Raw genomic sequence first — 19,713 nt, 5'->3', positions numbered from 1 at the left:
ACACCTTACACATGCTGACTCTGGCTCCTATGTCCTGACTGAAGCTGGGATTATCCGAGCTCGCTTCCTTCTTGTACCTCACACAGCCGCAGCCTGGGTGCTTCCCCACGGCGCTGTGATGTCACTCAGGGTATGTATGGGTATGTGCCTCCTGATAGGGTGTTGGAGGTTCCCTGTGCAGGTATGGTGCTGTGCCCTTGCAGCACGTAGAGACTGTGTATCCTGACAGGATGTCTGAGTTTCGTAGATGGATCAAGGGGTTCAGCGACGGTGTTATCGGGTGTGGGAACGTGAAAGCGGTGTGCGAGCAGGGAGAAGATTTCAGGAAGAAAGGGCGGATCTGAAAGATGCAGGAAATAGCAATTGCAGAAGATAAACCGCACACGGTACACAACCGTCAAAACCTGAACGATTAATGAAATTAATAATGTGAGCAGAGCGAAAGGAATGAAGGATGCAGAAGAAGAAAACGCGACAGAAGAGAAGGACAAGTGGAGACTCACATTGTGTGAGTGATAGAAAACAAGAAGAAAAAGACAAAATGTCCATAGCTACCGCTGTGGTTTTAGTAATTTTGGTGTACGGAGTTAAAGGCTGTCAGTCGGCCATCTTTGGTCGGATGATAAAACAAAATCTGCATATGTACACATGTATTGTATTGTCTTTGTGCCAAGTTTGAAGAAAGTCAGTCTGTGCATGTCTGAGAAATGGATGGGGACACATTTAAGTAACAAAATGGCTGCCAGTCGTCCATCTTGGATTTGATCTCGAAAAAAGAATGACGTGCATATGTAAGCCATATTCATTATCTGTGTGCCAAGATTGAACAAGATCGGTAAATGCATTTCCGAAAAATGGTTGAAGACATGCTCAATATCAGGTTTTTTTTAACAACTAAAATGGCCGCCAATCTACCCTTCCCCACCACCCCAATCTATCTTCAATCTGCCTGGTGGGTAAAATGCTCCATCAAAAGAAACTCCCGTTCGCATTATCATTCAACGCATTATTCTTATCCATTGTGGTAAGTATCTCCATTTGTTTTCTTCAAATGAGCCATAAATATTGGGGCTTTCCTTCAAGTACTCCAAGATTCCATGTGTAGCTGGTGCTGTTTAATTTGACGTGCTGGCACCGTCTTTTCAGGTATGGGTCATCTTCAAAGAACATAGAACTAAAAGGAACCCTAACTTTCCTGGATTTTCATGATCTGTAGGAACCCTGTCATTTCTCTCTCTTGTTATTTAGGTGAACAATTCAAAGAAACATCCTCCTCATCTTCTTCAATCTCATCATCTAAACATAAAAATATTGTTGTGTGACTACCCTGTATGGTGAACACCGCAGGGTGACATGGAGGACCAAACGAGCTCAACACTCCGAGGCGTTCAGTCAAGATATAGCGGAGAATATGCGTGGGGGAAAGTGGGGGAGAAGCCGGAGCGCTTACCTTCACGGATCCCACCGGCAGTCTTCACACCGGGATAAATTAACTCAAACAACGCGAAAGTAAACTGTACAAAAATATCGATTTTATTAAAGAAAATGCCGGCAACAAAATATAACACGGCAAAATAACAATCAATTCATAAATTGGAACGCTCCCACACAGACTCGGTAAACAGACAAAGGATAAAATAATGATAGCAAAAATAAAAGGTGTGGTTGGCATTTATCTGCGAGCGGCTCCCGATATCTTGTCAGGAAAGGTCTCAGGCCCATGTCCCTGTGCGGGAAACCGCAGACGAGTTGGTGCGAACTAGGCCCCATGCGCCAAGCAAATGAGCAGGCGTGCAGCTTGCTCTTCCACGTCGTCTTCGTCTTCACGATCTCTGCGCGGATTCCCGGCCCGCAGCTCTTCTTCCTCACGGCCATTCACGATGGTGTCCAAAATCAGAAGGGACGAGAAGATGTCGGCACACGACCGTGCACGATGAGATTCACAACAAGAAGGACCAAAAGGACGTCGATGCTGAGAGAGATCAAAATGCGATCGTTAACCAACAAAGTCCAAAATCCTCCCCCCTCCCCCTGCCCCCCCCCCCCAACCCGGTGAGTTAAAAAAAAAAGGTTAAAATAGCAGAAACGTATACATTGTGAGTTATAAACATGAACAATTCAATCCTGGGAATCGGATTTGCTTATAGCCAGAAGAAACGCTGCGACATGTTGGGGTGGTTTTCATCTACGTTTGAACAAGTCGAGTGAGCATTTGTATGGCTGTCCAAGCGGTGATGTTTCCTTGTCAAGAGATAGCTGCCATATTATGAATATTATAACTTGTCCCTACATCTGAAATGACAGAATTTTCTGCATTACATCAAATTGTTATACACATATTGGTAAAGTGAGAAACTTCAGATTATTTTAAAAATTTTACCTTCATCTGTGAGTTCCGGTGTCGCAGGATTCTCTCACTCCCCTAAAATCTCACTCTGGAGTGATTCTGTCCTCGGATAAAATCACTCTCGAGTGAACTAATCCTCGGACTGGCACACTCTAGAGTGTAATTATCCTAGGACAGAATCACTCCCCTGTTAGGATCAACACACTCCCTCCAGGATCAAAGCACTCCCCTTTAGGATAAAGTCAATCCCCCAGAAAGAATGGAAAGATGTATTTAGTTACTTTGGAAATATAACCCACAGGATGTTAGTTATCGTTGCAATGATCAACAGAGCTTTCACTATGTATTTTAGTGTGTACCGTGTGAGCATGTGCATCATATTGTCAGATCTTAATATTCAATTGTTGAATACATGTACTATATTTGAGCCCATCATTATTTTAATACAACAAAAGAAGACATGAGTCCCGTTTTCCCCGTATATTTAATCAATACTCCCGTTCATTTATATTCACATGAGAGTTATTATACTTTGTTATGGTTTTAAAAATATCATGCAGTGTACTACATTTCATATCTATATGTATACCTTTGTACACTCTGCCGAGTGTATTCAGTGTGATGTGGGTAATATTTACATATCTTCGGATCTACATATGATTTCTTTTGTACACCCATGGGAACACTATATATGCTCTTGACAATATACTTAGTTCGATTCTTGGATTCTTATCGAAATTATTTAAACAATATTTATTTCCACAAATGTACAGTGCAAACATGTCAATGAAATACATATGAATGGAATGAGCACTAAAACATTGGGACGTTTACAGTACGGAAATGCAATAAATATTGTAGGTGTTGAGTTAAGACATAGTCATTTAACATCGCTTAAATCTATTAGATTAGACTTTATTTTGTGAAATATGTGAATATTATTATACTATACATTTATATAGCGCCTATGTCCAGTTCTCGGAACTGCTCAGAAGCGCTCGTTTCCTGGTTATCGGTACGTGAACACACCTTTGCCAATATACAAACATTTGAGTAACATTTTAAAACCTGTATTTAATATTTCTTAAAAGTGCAGTAAAGTTATAGAACGTAACTTAAAATGACATATTATATGTTGAAATGAAAATATCCTTTCAGTATAAAACATCGTAAATGTATCGTAATGATTACTGCGAATGCTCTAATATCAAAATATATAGTTATTTGAATGTTAAATTTATACTTTTCTTTATTTGATTTACACAGTTTAATACAGGGATGCGAAAAACATTGTATTTTTATTTTTAGGGAGAGACGTTTACAAAGGACATCATTCTGCCCTGTTTATCAATTCATTTATCATTTTATGTTCATATTCATTAACTTTGTCATGGTTGTATGTCATTACCATGCAATAAATCTTGTTGAAATCACAAAATATATAGGGGGAGTGTTATAATCCTGGGGAGTCATTTGATCCTGCAAGGGGGAGTGTTAAAATCCTAGGGGGAGTGATTTCATCCGAGGATAAAACCACTCTAGAGTGATTTTATCCTGGGGAGTGATTCTATCCTCCTACACCAGCACCATTTCAGAATCATCGGCAATCTATGGATGGTTAACAATATCCTGGAAAACAAAATTCTCTACATGTACCAGCTGGAATTAAACGAGTTAAACACCCCCACTTAGTACATGTGCAAAACCCTCAAAGTACACCACACCAGGATTTGTTGAATTTGAAGAAGTGTGTTTTAATACAAACCAAATCATCAATAACTTTGTTGAAAAACAGCCACCCACCTCCATTGAGAGCCGCAAGTATGGGTCGGCACAAAATATGCAGGGAAGTGCAGGATTGTTTAATGTTTCCTGGAGACTTGTAAATCAGATGCCCATCATACTGTGGTATCGGGGGAAAGCATAACAGGTGGTGTGAGGGGAAGAAAGGATTCGGAACACAATCGGCCACCATTTCTAAACCTGCGTGAAATTATCTCAACAAGGAGCCATCAAAATTGGCACATACACTGGTAGAGAGCACCAACTAATGTGGGCTAGGCCCCAATTATCAGATGAGTGTAAGCGTACTATACTGCACGGGTTTTACTGATTTCCTCTCCTTTGTTCAAGTTACCCCAACAGCAGGAAAAGCAGGTGTCTCCACCCGCACTGATTTAACAAAACAATTTTACATGTAGAATCTCTATGATACGCAACTAATCTCTATTATACTAAAATACGCAATTTGATGTCTGTCTGTCTGACTGATTTATTTGACAGCAATACATTCGGTTGTTACCTATCCAAACAAAACAAAACTTGACACGGGGCCTAAAAGTCAGGAGGTTGGAGCGATTTAACTTCTTCCCCTCCCCAAAGGGGATTTGTGCCTTGGACAAACTCCTTGTTGAGGTGTATATCTGTGTTAAGATAGCTTATCTTGGAGTTTTTCCAAGGCTGCTTCTTATAACAAAAGTAATAACAACATTAAAGAGAATAACATAACACTAATGCTATTGCAAAACAACATTCATACTAACGAGCAACGGTACCTGCCCTATGGGCGGGGCTTCAGTTGGGAGGCCCAAATTAAAGAGAATAGCATAATACTAATGCTATTGCAAAACAACATTCATACTAACCAGCAACGGTACCTGCCCTATGGGCGGGGCTTCAGTTGGGAGGCCCAAATGAAAAGGCAAAATATCAGAAATTGAAGGCTTTTTTATTTTAAACGATTCATATAAACATCCGTTAAATCATATCACACGCAAATAATCAAATCACAGTGATGTGGTTTTTAAAATTGAAATTCTAAAAATACTGTTTAGATTTTGATAATTTGCGTGTGATATTTAACGGATGTTAAAATAAATCGCGTCTCCCAATTGAAGCCCTCGGGGAGGGTACCGTTGCTCGTCATATATAATAGCGATACAACAATTTTTACCGCTTTGCTTTGAAGAACGGGAATGAAGGGGGAGGAGCGTGTTAATATGTCTTGTTGAAGGCTTTGGGTGGTGAGGGGGCTTGAAGCCAGATTTTAATCGTACAGCCACCATATTGGTGCTCGCCGTCACTGCGATGCAAAGCGAAAGACGCCTCAGAGCTGTCACATTCACTATGTCGTATGTACTCCCAATACGTGTACCAAATTCCCGATACGTGTAACTGTACCAAATCAACAGTTAAAAGGATTTTGAACTGATAGGTGTTGCGGCCTTGGCCAGATCGATGGAGACAGCGATCTGTTAGCATATTCACCGCCCAAATAACTATGTGGCATTCCCTTAAGGAGAGATTAAACCCATGCCATTAGAAACTTTGCCAAGGCCATTATTTACTTTTTCACATTTTCAATTCAAAATATTCGGGTTTTTGCAAAGCCAAAATACTACCGTAAGAAAACCATTTAAATCTCGTGTGCAAAATACTTCTGGCTTTTAACAGAGGCTGAGTAACAGGCGCGTTTTCACTCCAATGCGCATGTGCAGTATCCCACCGCAACCACTTGAATGAGAGCGGCCATTATGTAAAGCGGTACGTGCACAATTTCCATTGCATATTGCTTTATAAACCGAGCTGTGAGGATTACCTGTGAAAGTTAAATAAGAAATTCGCGAGTGCTTCGCAAAGCAGCGACAGATTGTAACTTCAGCAGTGCAGTATGACATTATTAAAAGACAGCGTGATGAAGGGACAACACAAATTGGACGTGTTCATGGAATCTCTGCATTTACTCTGGATTTGATTGTTAAAATTTCTCCGAAAAATGAAGCTCCTACTGTACCACTCCGAAAACACATGAGCGAGCGCATGGCTACCTCAAGCCACAGCATCCTGTCAAATGGAGATCAAATCCTAAGGCTTGGGTGACTGGGTCGGTGTGCCAGGACTATGCAATGAATTTATGCAGGGAGGGTGGTCTAAGGGTTGGCAAAACATACTTACTGTAAAATCGCACGAGTCTTGCATCTGTGCAGGATTGGCAGGGGCATTGTCTACAAGGAGCGAGGCTTTGTTGGTGAGAATATTCTCCTTGGTTTCATTTTCAATAAAGCTGGAGATGGTTTGAAGTGGGGAGGGGGTTATTTTTTTTTTGTATACAATATCGAGGCTCGTGAAAGAGCTAACATTAATCACATAAAAAAGCAAACAGACACATAAAACATATAATAAGGGGAGCGGTAGACAAGATGAGGAGAGAGGGGTAAGCACACAAGTACAACATTTGACAGCAGGGATAACGGGAGATCTGTGGAAGGGAGAGGGCTTGGGGGGAGGTGGGAGAAGTAGAAAACACATGGACACTGCAAGGACTTCCAGGAAATAAGTTGGAATTTCACAAAAGTGGATCTGGGGTGAAATTAGCGGGCGTAGAAAAGATCAAGGTTTTGGATGGGGGAAGATAAGAGATGGTGGTGAACAGCTGTTTTAAAGACCTGGAGGGAGGGGTGGGATTGAAGGGAGTGGGGGATTTTGTTCCAGAGGAGGGAGAAAAGAGGAATTAAGGAGTGAAAGTGAACAGAGAGTCTTGATTTTGGCAGTATAACCATAAGAGGGTTGCTGGCAGATCTTGTGCGACCTGTAGGAATATTTGGGGGACAGAGCACAGAGAGAGCTGGGGGAGCAAGGCCGGAGAGGAGTCGGTAGAAGACAGAAAGACCACCAACCTGCCTGCGGTGAGTGAGAGAAAGGTCCTCGGAGTTAGATTAATCGTGGGAGATTCCAATGATTCTGAACGCTTTGGTTTCAACAGCGTGAAGACGAGCTAGGTGTGAGGCAGGAGCACCGGCCCAGAGAGGGGAACAGTATTCCATTGAGCTGCGGATGAAAGCCTTGTATGTGGTGAGGAGCTCAGGTGTGCCAAGGAAGGACTTCGCACGACAGAGGATGCCCAGTTGGCGATTGGCTTTGGAGGCCAGCTTGGAAATGTGGTTTTCCCAAGAAAGATCATGGCAGAAAGTGAGACCCAAAAGCTTGAGAGACAGAACTTCTTGGAGAGGATTGTTGAGAAAGTAGATGGGAGAGTTGTCCAGTCGGTCTTTTCGGAGAGACATAGTAAGAGTGTGAAAGACATGTTCTTGATTGAAAGATTTGAAAGAAAGGATTGAAAGACATGTTCCCACTTGTATGACCAGTCTGTGATTTTGTGCAGGTCTGCAGAGAGTGAGGAGGCTGCAGACTGCCAATCTGAGGGATGGGGTATGGAGCGGCAGAGATTGGAGTCATCAGCGAAGAGATAGAGAGGATTTTCCAGAGAGTCGGAGAGATCATTGATAAAGACCAGAAAAAGCACAGGGCCCAGAACACTGCCTTGGGGAACTCCAGCCTGAACAGGAAGGGGAGATGAGAGAAATCTATTCAGGGCCACATGTTGACTACGACTAGAGAGGAAGTCCGCACGCAATTCTCTTGAATTGATCATTGAAAGAGGATTGAGATTCTCTTAAGCAGGGCTTAAACCCATGTTCTTATTGAAGGCCTTTGTGTGGTATCATTATTTACTTTTAACGGTGTATGTACTCGTATATATCTATCAGGAAGAAAGATAATTGGTTTTGGGTCATTTATTGCCACATATATTTTCTGCATATCTCATGGGATTGGAGTTGGACAGGTGACCATGACCTGTTCATGGACATGTATCTTTTCCACATATCTCGCGGGATTGTGAGTTGGACAAGCGTCCATGGTGGGTGGGGAGGGGGTTTGAAGGCTTGGTGTCGGGAGAGGATTAACTAACACCTTAGGGTTGGGAGGGGGAGGGTGAGGACTTGGGGTGTATTTGGGGTTAGAGGGTGGAACCAGTCTGTAGACTAATGGGGTAGAGCCACATCCAGGTGGGAAAGTTGCCAACTGCTCAGGGAATGAAGATGGAACAAACAAGCAACTACGATGGCAACGTCCAGGTGAACTTGTGCAATTGGGGTCAGCTACGACAGCACAATGACTTGTGGGGAGTAAGAACCCATTTTCTAACAGCAAAAAGCCCCATTTCCATCATCTTACTATGTCCGTCCGTCTGTCTGTCCATTTGAAGGTACCGTAAAAACTGCTGAACCGATCGCAACGATATTTTGGGTGGATAATCCTGGGATTTCCAGGAGTAAAATAGGCTATTTAGTTTTCCCAATTTCAGCTTCAGTCTCCAGCATTCTCAGGTTTGGACTCCCGCATAACATTCGTGTTTGCATAACATTCATTGTGACGATGTTCTCATTGTGAGGATGTTGTTTTCCTGGGTGCCGCACAAACGGCTGCACCGATCGCTGCACAGCTGCACCGATCGGACTCGGTGACCTCGGCCAAAGACATTTTATAAGGACACGGGTTGAATCCCTGCTTGAGAGAATTCTAACCCCCTTGGCACCATCACGGCCGTCTCTCCAACTTACAATCCCACGAGATATGCGGAAAGGACGACCCAAAACCAATATAAACATCATTAAACATCATTCGTATATAAACATCATTAAAAGTAAATAATGACCTCGGCCAAAGTTCAAACGACATTTAATCTCTGCATGAGAGAATTCCACATAGCTATTTGGGCGGTGAATACGCTAACAGATCGCTGTCTCCATCGATCTTGCCAAGGCCGTAACAGCTATCGGCTCAAAATCCTTTTAACTGTTAATTTGGTAGTTTTTACAATGAAGGAAACATTAACAATGTTGTTAAAAGTTTATTTTGTGATTAATTGGAGTTATGTTGTTTCGAATGAAAAAAAGAGATATTGAGTTCAAGTGAATGACGACATGCTGTGATGGTTTCTACTTTCTGAACGTGAACTTCGCGGATCGCCAAATGCAGATTCGCCACGGTCCCACGATCGATGTTTCTATACGTGAACGTACCCGTTTGTTTGCGAACGGGTACGTTTTTGATGGAAGTCCTTCACGAACTTGCTGTCCATGTCTGACGTGCGACTGAAGGTGCTGCAGGAATGTGGAATTTATTGGTTTCATGCTTTAGCATTCGCCGTATCTGCATTGCATGTTTGCTTCTGGCCTCCCATCCGTGCATAGCACGGGTATCTCCCTAGTAAGTAGAAAATTCGTTTAGACCGGATGTCGTGTACGTGCGTGTAAGTGTCCCCTTGAGAGGGGTGGGGTTATGTTAATTGGTTAGGGATTATGGGTAATTAATCCCCTGTATGTAATGGCCTCTGTTGTTTTTCCTCTGTTCCTTATGATCAGCAGCACACACACAAGCTAAGAAATTGCGCATTAAAAACACGAAATAAAAGTGACCGGAACAAGACATTGAAGAATAACAATGGCGCTGCCAGCAGTCACATCACCACATCAAGCAGGCAGGCCCGTATCACCATGCCCCGAAGAGCAGCGATTGGTCAGGACACTAAGAGCGATGAGATGGCACAAACTGATCGGAGTGGGGACGCAGACTCCGTCGAATGACGTCAGAGCCTTGACAACAAACAACAACAACAACATGCATTTTAAGGCCATTTTCCCTGCGAGAGCGGGGGTTAGCCTTGCGGTCCCCATGACAATCTTCTCCATCTTGCCCTATTTTCTGCATCTCTCCTTGTTAACCCCCTTGCCCGCATTTCTTCTTCCACCATCTTTAGCCAAGTCTTTCTCGGTCTTCCCCGTCCTCTACTTCCTTCTACATTCATTTCCATCACTATTCTCAACCAGTCACTTTCATCCTTCCTCAACACATGACCAAACCATCTCAACCTGTTCCTCTTCACAGCATCAATCACAGGCTCTATTCCCATCATTTTTCGCAATTCATCATTTGTCTTCCTCTCTCTCAACGATACTCCGCACATCCATCGAACCATTCGCATTTCCACCCTTTCCAACCTTCGTTGCTGCTCTACGTTCATTACCCATGTCTCGCTCTAGTGCAGCAGATAAACACAAAAATTGTGCATTTTATGAGAAAAGCATGAAATTTTTAACATAGTGCATACCATAAGGTATATTTTCAGATGTGGAGGGAAGTCAGATTTGACCTCTGAGAACCGTGAGAGGTCAAATCCAAAATGGCCACCAGTCCACCGAGTCTAATGTTCAAACGCGCTTAATTTTGGAACCAAATAGTGTAGAAAAACATAGGTGTCATTTCCAACTAAATTGGGGGTGCCCAGAGGTGAATGATGCTTTCAATGAACTCCTAGGCATGCCAAGTGAGGTCAGTGAAGGCTCAATGTTACTGCTAGAGCGATTTGTGGTGCTGATGTATGATAGAACCAGTGAGAGCACGGAAGTGAATGATGCCAGGAAACAGCTCTTCACACAGAAGTGTAGAACTCGAGAGAACATTCCTCCAACCCAGGCAACACTCAAGCAGCACATCAAGCACACTTGCTACCAGGCCAACTGTTGTAACCAGGCATTGGTCATGGATCCAGAGATGCCAGACCCACCTGACTGGGGCTGGACAAAGGAGACAACTGGGTGGCAGCCTCTTTGGACCACTCTTCCTGAAGCATCAAAATCGTGCCATGAATTGATCGACTGTGGCTGCAAGAAAGGGTGCACTGGACGCTGCAAGTGTGCCAAAGCTGCATTCAAGTGCACTGCACTGTGCTTCTGTTCTGGAGACTGTTAGATTTAGATCATTACCAATTTTCATCGTTGCACTTGATTTAATGTAAGCTTTGGTGGACATACTTGGTTAACTACAGTTATTTGTTCAGAGGTTATTGCATCATTCCTTGCAGTGTAAACACTTTTTTTCCATCATTTCTGGTCTTTGGGTGCTCTGTACCTATCCCTATACCTGAAAAAATAAAGTTTGAAAAGGTCAAATGAACTTTTTCCAACAGCAGTTCCAACTGCAGTATCATAAAAATAGATATTTAACGTAATTTGACCTTGACCGTGACCTAAATGCATGTCCTTGAGTTCTGGCGATCTCAAAAGTATCACCAAATGAATGGGCATCCCCAATTTAGTTGGAAATGACACCTACAAGCGCGTTTGAACATTAGACCCGGTGGACTGGTGGCCATTTTGGATTTGACCTCTCACGGTCCTCAGAGGTCAAATCTGACTTCCCTCCATATCTGAAAATAAACCTTATGGTATATACTAACTATGCTAGAAATTTCATGCTTTTCTCAAAAAATGCACAATTTGTTAAAATATGAGAGCTTATCTGCTGTACTACTCCCATAAATCATCACACTTCTCACACATGCAGCATACACCTTTCCCTTCAGCTTCAACGACACTCCCCACCTCATCAGCACGCCACTCAGTTCCCAAAACTTCTTCCATGCACATCTCACTCGAGCAACCGTTGCCAAGCCTGATCCACCTTCTCCATTCAGCATGTCTCCGAGGTAGCAAAATGTTTTCACACCTTCCAGCTTCACGCCATTTCCAAGATCCAACTCAACATTTCCTCCATCTGCAGCTCCCTCTGTGCACACCTTACATTTGAATGTAGCTGCCACACTGGTTAATGACCCTTTCAGACCACTACATTTTTGATGAACCCACTCAGCGCACATTGTATGGAGTTCACTCCGACACCCTTCCTGCACAGAGCACAGGGCCACTTCCCAGTTCTTTTCACCTCACCACATGCTTTACCACTTGCCATCACCTTCGTCTTTCCGATATTCACCTTCAGACCTTTTGTCTCCATACATTCCTTCCACTTGTTCATCTTTTCCTTCAGTCCATCCATACTTTCCGCAATCAACACCAGATCATCTGCATACAACAACTCCCACGGTAAACCCTCCTTTACGTTCTGAGCCAGCATCTCCATCACAGCTACAAATAGTAGTGGACTTAGTACCGACCCCTGATGCACTCCCACCTTCACCTCAAACTCACCACTGTTCCCGTCCTTCGTCCTTGCAGCTGTGCGCACTCTTTTGTACATTGCCATCACTACTCTGATCAACCATTCCTCCACTCCTAACTTCCTCATTGCCCCTGTCAATACTTTGCATGGAACCCTATCGAATGTTTTCTGCAGATCAACAAACCCAAGAAACAACTTCTTCCTCTTCTCCATATACTTCTCCTGCAACTGCCTCACAATAAAAAGCACGTCTGTCGTTCCTCTTCCTGGCATAAATCCAAACTGCATTTTGTCGATCTTCACTTTCTTCCTTATCCTCCTCTCCAACACCCTTTCCAATACCTTCATTCCATTCTCCAATACCTTTATCGCTCGGTACGAGCCACACTCCAGAGGGTCACCTTTCCCCTTGTATAGAGGGACGAGGGTACTCAGTTCCCAATCCACTGGAATGCGGCCTTCTTTCACCGCCAGATTACAGATCTCTGTCATTCTCTATACAACGCACATTGTACATGGCTCAGGGCCTGGACGTCAGAGCCTTGAGTAAAAAGGAATTGGAGGGCCGACATTTTCTCTCTTTTTCTGGGTTTGGTGACGAACGGTCATGTTCCCAACATTTTGTCTCTTTGGTTCGATCGCTCTCTGTGGGCTCGCCTCCATAGCGAAGTCACATATGCGGTGCGCTGTTGAGCGAGGGACATTCATTGAGAACGGTCACGATTTTATATCTCTATCTGCTTTGGGATTTCACAACGAACGGTCGAAGTTCACGAGCGCTTGTGGCTTTCTTTCAGGCTTTCTCCGGGCTTGTGGACGAGAGGTGAACGATCGCCGATAAGCTCTTGTTTTGGAAAATTGGTGCCGTGCAGCCACAGTTCATAGCGCTCTTGCACTGGGAAATGTGTGTGCTGGTGAGGTGGATGACGAGGACAAGCGCGGCTGAGTGAACGAGGGCGCGCTGAGGCCTACTTCCTGCCCGGGCCTGTGCCGCGCCCGGATTGCGCGCTCAGGGCCTGGACGATTCCCGACGGGGTTCAAGAGCCGCTCGGAGCTAAGTGCCCACACACACACACAACTTTTACTTTTGTTCTTTTATATATTTTATATTTTTTCATTTTAGAGAGGAAGACAAATGATGAATTGCGAAAGATGATGGGAATAGAGCCTGTGATAGATGCTGTGAAGAGAAACAGTTTGAGATGGTTTGGTCATGTGTTGAGGAAGGATGAAAGTGACTAGTTGAGAAGAGTGATGGAAATGAATGTCGAAGGAAGTAGACGACAGGGAAGACCGAGAAAGACTTGGCAAAAGATGGTCGAAGAAGAAATGCGGGCAAGGGGGTTAACAAGGGGAGATGCAGAAAATAGGGCAAAATGGAGAATGTCATGGGGACCGCAAGGCTAACCCCCGCTCCAGCAGGGAAAATGGCCTTAAAATGCCTGTTGTTGTTTTTGTTGTTGTTCTTTCATATTTCCCCTTGTGTTGTATACGAGTCTGTGTCATTCTTCAACAGTCTTCAAAAGTCATTTCTTCCATAAAGCCGGTATTTTTGTACATTTTAATTCCGTGTTGGTTTGAGTTAATTATCACAGGTTCGAAGACGTCCGGTGGACCCGTGCAGGTAAGCGCCAACGGCCCTTCCCCCACTCCTTGCCCTCGCGTATAAAGAAGGTCCACCATTGGATTGAACGCCTCAGAGTTAAAGCTCGTTTGGTCATCTGTTGCCCTGTTCACTACAGGGTAGACACACGACAATATTATAGGTCATGAGTTAACGGGGTAATTTGGGTCAATTGTACTAAGCTAATAGTAATGCTCTAATAGGGTGATGTGGTCATGCGGTGGTAGCAGATGGTTTAGGATTTGGAATGAAAAGGGGGGGTTGGCAGGGAGTTTGAAGGACATATGAAGCGGGGGTTAGGAGGCAAAAGGACGAGGGGAGAGCTTTGAGATGGAGGACCGAACGGGTGGATTCAGGTGAGGGAAGTTCAATCCCTCTCTCTGGGTGAGAGAAGTTTCCCTTGGGAGTTACGGGGTTTGAGATGGAGGAACCAAAGGGTGGCTTCAGATGAGGAAAGTATCCCATGGGAGTTACGGGGTTTGAAAGGCAAAACGGGCAGGATCGTGAGGAGTTACTATTTGGAAGTGAAAGGGCGAGGGACCGACGATGGATGGGTAGCTGGAATTCAAGAAGTGTCAATAGATGGATTGAAAGATGGAGGGATTAAAGACGGATTGAATGATGGATTGTTCGACTAAAAGTTGGAAAGTCGGGCTCGGGGGACATTAATCAGGTCATGAAACACGAGAAACAACGCCATTTCCCTCCCCAATCATTCCAAACAATGGGCAAAACAATATTTTTAGAAAACAGAACAATGTTTTAGCAAAGCCGAACAATATTTCAGGAAAGCCGAACAATATTTTAGCAAAGTGAAACAATATTTCAGCAAAGCTGAACAATATTTTAGCAAAGCAAAACAATATTTTAGCAAAGCCGGACAATGTTTTAGCAAAGCAGAACAATCTTTTAGCAAAGCAAAACAATATTTTAGCAAAGCAAAACAATATTTTAGCAAAGCCGAACAATATTTTAGCAAAGCAAAACAATATTTTAGCAAAGCAGAACAATATTTTAGCAAAGCAGAACAATATTTTAGCATCTCCCACCTGCTCTGTCGCTCTGTCGTATTGTGATCATCGAGTGATCTCCCACCCATAGTTCGTTATTTCGACAGTTGGAGGTTCATCCTTGTCTGCAGCCTTCCAAAGCATCATTTGCAGATGTGCTCTATGGATATAGAGGGCTAGGTTTGTCTGTTGGCGGAAGGGACTTCAGAGCAGGAGGATTTTTTCGTTTTCGATAAGTCTCATAACGGGCAGCATTCATTGACTTGCTCTTCTTCTGCCCATATAGATGTAGGAAGAAGGTTTTCCCAGTTGCTATCAGGTCATTGTAGGTAGCATTGTTCTCTCCCAGAACAGTCTCGACCAGCAATATCAGTCTGGTTGAGCACATTCAAGGCAGACAGTTTACCTTTTCCATTAGGGTAAGATACCGTGTCACAGCCTGAAAGTGCATGCATTTCCAAGATTACCTTGCATTTCTCTCCGAGTTTGGCAACAGTGGAATTAATGTCAAGGCCTGATCCCTCCCATTTCTCCATCTGATCACGACAAGATACACTACTTTTCCAGCACCAATATACAGTCACGTGAAAAAGTAAGGACACCCCATGTAAAGTTTTGACTTTTTCAACATATTTCAACATACAGCTATTTGATCTTCATTTCAATAATATTGATAGATAAAGGTGATATAATATAACAAATATCATGAAACATTTACATTTTGTCGTACATTGTATAATTTAAATAAACATAAATGCAAATTTCGCATGTGGAAAAAGTAAGTACACCCTTGGCTCTAATAGGTGGTATTGTGGGGGATAAGGCTTTAAACGCCTCATACACCATGTGACTCAGGTCACCTGCTTGCTACGTATATGTGTATGTGGGGATCATGCATTTAATTGTGCTTTTCTTGACTCGTCCAATTAATGTTTGCTTTAACAGCTAAATTCATTTATGCTTTATGCTTCAGAAAATACTGATGATTACATTTGCAAAGTTCATGCTTTGGTCAAGCTGCCCTTGGAGATAACTTTCACAATCGCTGTCCTTGTAAGAGCCAGGGCCTGGTAAACATCTGCGAAGGGGAGATAAGAACTTAAAGAATGTTGCAATAACAGTATGTGTGTCTTCTCCTACACTTTTCCCTGGCACAGCACTCCAAAAGGATAGGACAAGGGTCGGGGCCACTGGTCAACTTTCCCCCTCTATTCCTTTGAAAATTGCTTGGTTTGCAGAATTAGCGGAGATTGCTATCTTGCTTTGGCAGTATATAAGACACACCTTTGCTGAGTTTCTTTAGTGTGGCACGGACTTGCACTGCTTTACGTGATAAAGCTCTGCATTTCGGTCACGCTCCACAATTGTTTGATTCTTATTAAACTACTGTTGCTTCAACTTGCCTCTTCTTTCCTATAAAGTGAAGACCGACAACTGGTGTCAGAAGTGGGATACATCCAGCCACAGGTTCGAGGAGGGCTCCTCGGGACGGGAAGGGGAGGCTGGCGCCAGCAACAATTGGCTGAAGTAAGAATATTTGCACACCTAAATTGAAAAGCCTCTTCCCCTCCCTTGGATGTGGCGGACCTCCGTCGACTGTGCCTGAGCGTGTATCCCGAACCAAATTTAAGCGAAGCACCAGTGGATTAACGAACCAAGCAAGAGAGGGCGCCCAGGGGGACAGGGGTAATAAGTTTCCGGAAGAAAGGGGTAGTGAGGATCGGGTGGCACCCTGATCCAAGAACTACCCAGGAGGGATCAGCCTAAGAAAGGAAGATGGGAAATAAACTAGGAAAAGAGGGAGAACCCCTAAAGAATACCCCGGCATATTATATGAAAAGGGAGCATGGATATGCTGCCGTGCAACCGGGGAAAGCATGGGCTGAGTTGACCAAGGATGTGAGTAATCCTTGGCCGGAAGAAGGGTCATTTGCATTCGAGAAGTTAGAAGCGCTATATGGGGCGTTAGACACCTTGGAAAAGAAAAAGAAAAGGCTTCCACCTGACTCATGGAAGGTATATGGGTGGTGGAAGGAAGAAGCCTTGAAACGACAGGCAGCCTCTAAGCAAGCGAGTTTGCGAGGGGAGTTGGGAAAATACCAGGATGAACGAAAGCAGGACAGACAAATGAAGGCGCTTATGGCGCAATCAAGTCAGAAGCTGATGGTAGCTCAGATGAACTCCGATGAGGAAGAGCAGGATGAGGGAGGTGAAGATCCAGATCCCCACCCCTCCCAAGGCCTTTGTCCAGTCCCAGGATCAAAGGCACGAGCATCCCGACACCAGGGCGCCACAGGGGGAACAAATAGGCAACACCCGAGGACCCGGGAACCCCGAACACCATCGGCTCCCCAGGTAGAGGACGAAGGAGATAGCGGCACAGACACCCTGGGCTTTCCGCCCCCGCTAGACCCAGGTTGGAAATTAGGATTATACCCCTCACTAGCGGAACATCAGGCAGTAAGCAAGGCAGAAACAAAAGGAGCGTTTCCCATGCGATGCGTAGGAATCGATGCGCAAGGCCCAGTGATGGCCCAGGTGCCATGGAAAGAAACGGATTTAACGGCAATGCAACATAGGGTTAAGGACTTGTTACTTGACCAACCCTCTGGGATAGTCCCGCTGATATCTCAGTGGATTATCCAAGGGAGAGCAGATTGGAGAGATATATGCCATTTGGGAGTGTCAGTGCTGCCACCTAAAATATCGGAACGGGCCAAAATTCGAGTGGCTTGGCCGGTCAACGATCCCCAGGGAGGGCCAAACCCAATCACTCCGGCTGCATGAACCCTCGCAAAGGCCATGTTATTGACAAGCATTGACCACGAGCTAGCGCCCTCGGGAGGACCAGACTGGGGAAAGATCGGCGCGGTAAAACAAAAGGCAGGAGAAACGGTTGGCGACTTTCGGGAGAGAATAGAGAAAGCTATAGCTCGATGGGGAGGACTAGGGCAAATCCAAATCACAGATCTACCCCCTCCCCTGGTGAACAATTACCTAGTGGAGGGGCTTCGGCCAGCACAAAGGAAACAAGTGCAGACCGTCCTTTTCGGCTGGAAGGGGATGGGAACCAATGAATTATGTGCAAAACTCGAACAATGCCCAGGTTCCTCTTCGGAGGAGAAAAAGGAAATTAAGGAGGAAATGCTGCAAATGTTGGTGCGAGATAAAATAGCGCAGCAACAGCTCGCGAGGTGGGACGACGGAGTGCGTGTATTCAATGCCGTGCACGGCATTGAACGCATTCGGGTGGCCGAGGCAGGCGAAAAGAGGATTATAATGAGCCAGGTACAATGATTAAAACGAGTGAGATATGGAAAGGAATGATGCAACTAGCCGCGTCGGGTGGTTGCACCTTTGTGAACAACTGAAGTTAAGGGCTCAGAATGAGGAAAAAATAACGCGCGGAGCTGCCGCGTAAGGATGCAGGCCGGCTGGCATGGAGACCGGCGTGATAGGCAGAAGATTGGGAGAGACCCAAATCCTGCGGACAGGTGCAGTCGAGATTGAAACGAACGAGTGTGGGAGAGCCGTCTGGAGAGAAAGGCGCATTATGGAACAGAAAGATGCGTGAGTACGGGGGAGAACCCTGCTATGAGGTTGCTTGGAGGATGTGTGCCCAAATGCATTGTGGGCCACTTCAACTTTCCTACACGTGAGTCGTTCGTGCCTTGCCAGCAAGGTGGTTCATGCAATGTGATTCCTGCCATGCAATGTCATGAGAAATACGTTGTTTATGATGGGATTATGACGAAAAGTTGAATAAACTGCGTAGTATATAAAATGATTAAGTGATAGGCAATTGTTGTGGCAAATGGAGTATTTCAAGAAAGTAATGAATTTCCGGTACCAACCGGAAACCCTATCTTACAGTAAATGATGTACAGTGTGAACGAGGTCTCTCGCTGTGCCGGGAATACGATTGAGCGCTGGTTTAGTGCTCAGGAGCGGATGAAATGATAATAACAATTGCAACCTCAAGGTACGAAAGTGATGCGGTGGCAGCTGGGAGACGCAAGATGCGTCGGTGCGCCTGTGTTGATTGATGCGCCTGACAACGGCCTTGCGGGCGAGCAATGGTGGTATGGTATAGTTATGAAAATGCATGTGGTTCTGAAGGCAGATAATGCAGGTCAAGTTGCCCCACAGGCGGAGAAGGGGAGAGTATTGGAAATTTGATAATTTGAGAAGAAATGTGGGGTGAACGCTCATCCGAGGGATAAAAATGGTCGGGTTTTCAACTGTCGGTATGTGATGTGGCTCACACCATGGGAATGATGAGTGGATGGGGTGCGTGATGCATCTCGGAGATGCGTCGGAGCGGAGACACGGGCGAACTCGAAGCATCTGGCTTGATGATATGCCTGCGTTGTGGACAATGTCGGAGGTTGAGGGTTTTGGTCGTGTGACATGTGGGGGGCCGAGTTGGAGTGACGTGTTGAGTGAGCACATGTACGTTGTGCGCTGAGTGGTGGCTGAGTGCCGCAGTGTGAAGTATGCCTCCAAGAAGGGTTGTGGGATGCCAGAGTTGGACAGCGTGTCATTCAGCATTCCGACGGAGATATAGGTCATTAGGTGATGGTGACTTATTTGGAAGTATGAACCTTGGTTTTCCGGTATCTCTGAAATGACGTTTTGATTGCTCATAGTGTGGGTGATCTGCCAAGAATGACATGTGGTGCTGGGAGTCATGACCTCACCACTGAGGAGGAATAGGGGTTATGGGTTCACCCCTGTGTCCGTCTGGGTGTGTCTGACTGCGTGTGCAGGTATGGATCAAGGAGGAGGAGCGGTGTCTGCGGTGTATGTTATGGTGTCGAATGTCATCCACTGTGTCTGCAGACGTGACCGAGTGTGACTATGATGGAGTGGTGTGTCCCTGCGGGCAGAATCGTGGCAGCCTACAGGTTGGATTGAATGGACCTCTGTGA

At 44.8% G+C, this 19,713-nt stretch overlaps 1 protein-coding gene across 1 annotated transcript; it reads right to left on the bottom strand.

Annotated features, from left to right (window-relative positions):
* Window positions 1-1,512: 1,512 nt before the first annotated feature.
* Window positions 1,513-19,474, bottom strand: LOC144891656 (uncharacterized). Its single transcript, XM_078775323.1, has 3 exons — window positions 14,822-19,474; window positions 4,151-4,250; window positions 1,513-1,972 (listed from the first exon to the last, which is right to left on the bottom strand). Exon 1 carries the CDS (start codon window positions 19,472-19,474, stop codon window positions 18,650-18,652), a length of 825 nt encoding a protein of 274 aa, XP_078631449.1. The 3' UTR covers window positions 1,513-1,972; window positions 4,151-4,250; window positions 14,822-18,649.
* Between the last annotated feature and the right edge of the window lie 239 nt (window positions 19,475-19,713).

Source organism: Myxine glutinosa, chromosome 4, assembly GCF_964187855.1.
Source record: "Myxine glutinosa chromosome 4, kmMyxGlut1.1, whole genome shotgun sequence".
In the NCBI taxonomy this organism is placed as follows: domain Eukaryota; kingdom Metazoa; phylum Chordata; class Myxini; order Myxiniformes; family Myxinidae; genus Myxine; species Myxine glutinosa.
Note: the sequence above shows the minus strand (reverse complement) of the source record. Positions and strands in the feature narration are given on the sequence as shown.

Bases quoted from the DNA above. Each gene is read 5' to 3' on its own strand.
- LOC144891656 (XM_078775323.1), bottom strand. From the start codon at position 19,474: ATGACTCCCAGCACCACATGTCATTCTTGGCAGATCACCCACACTATG.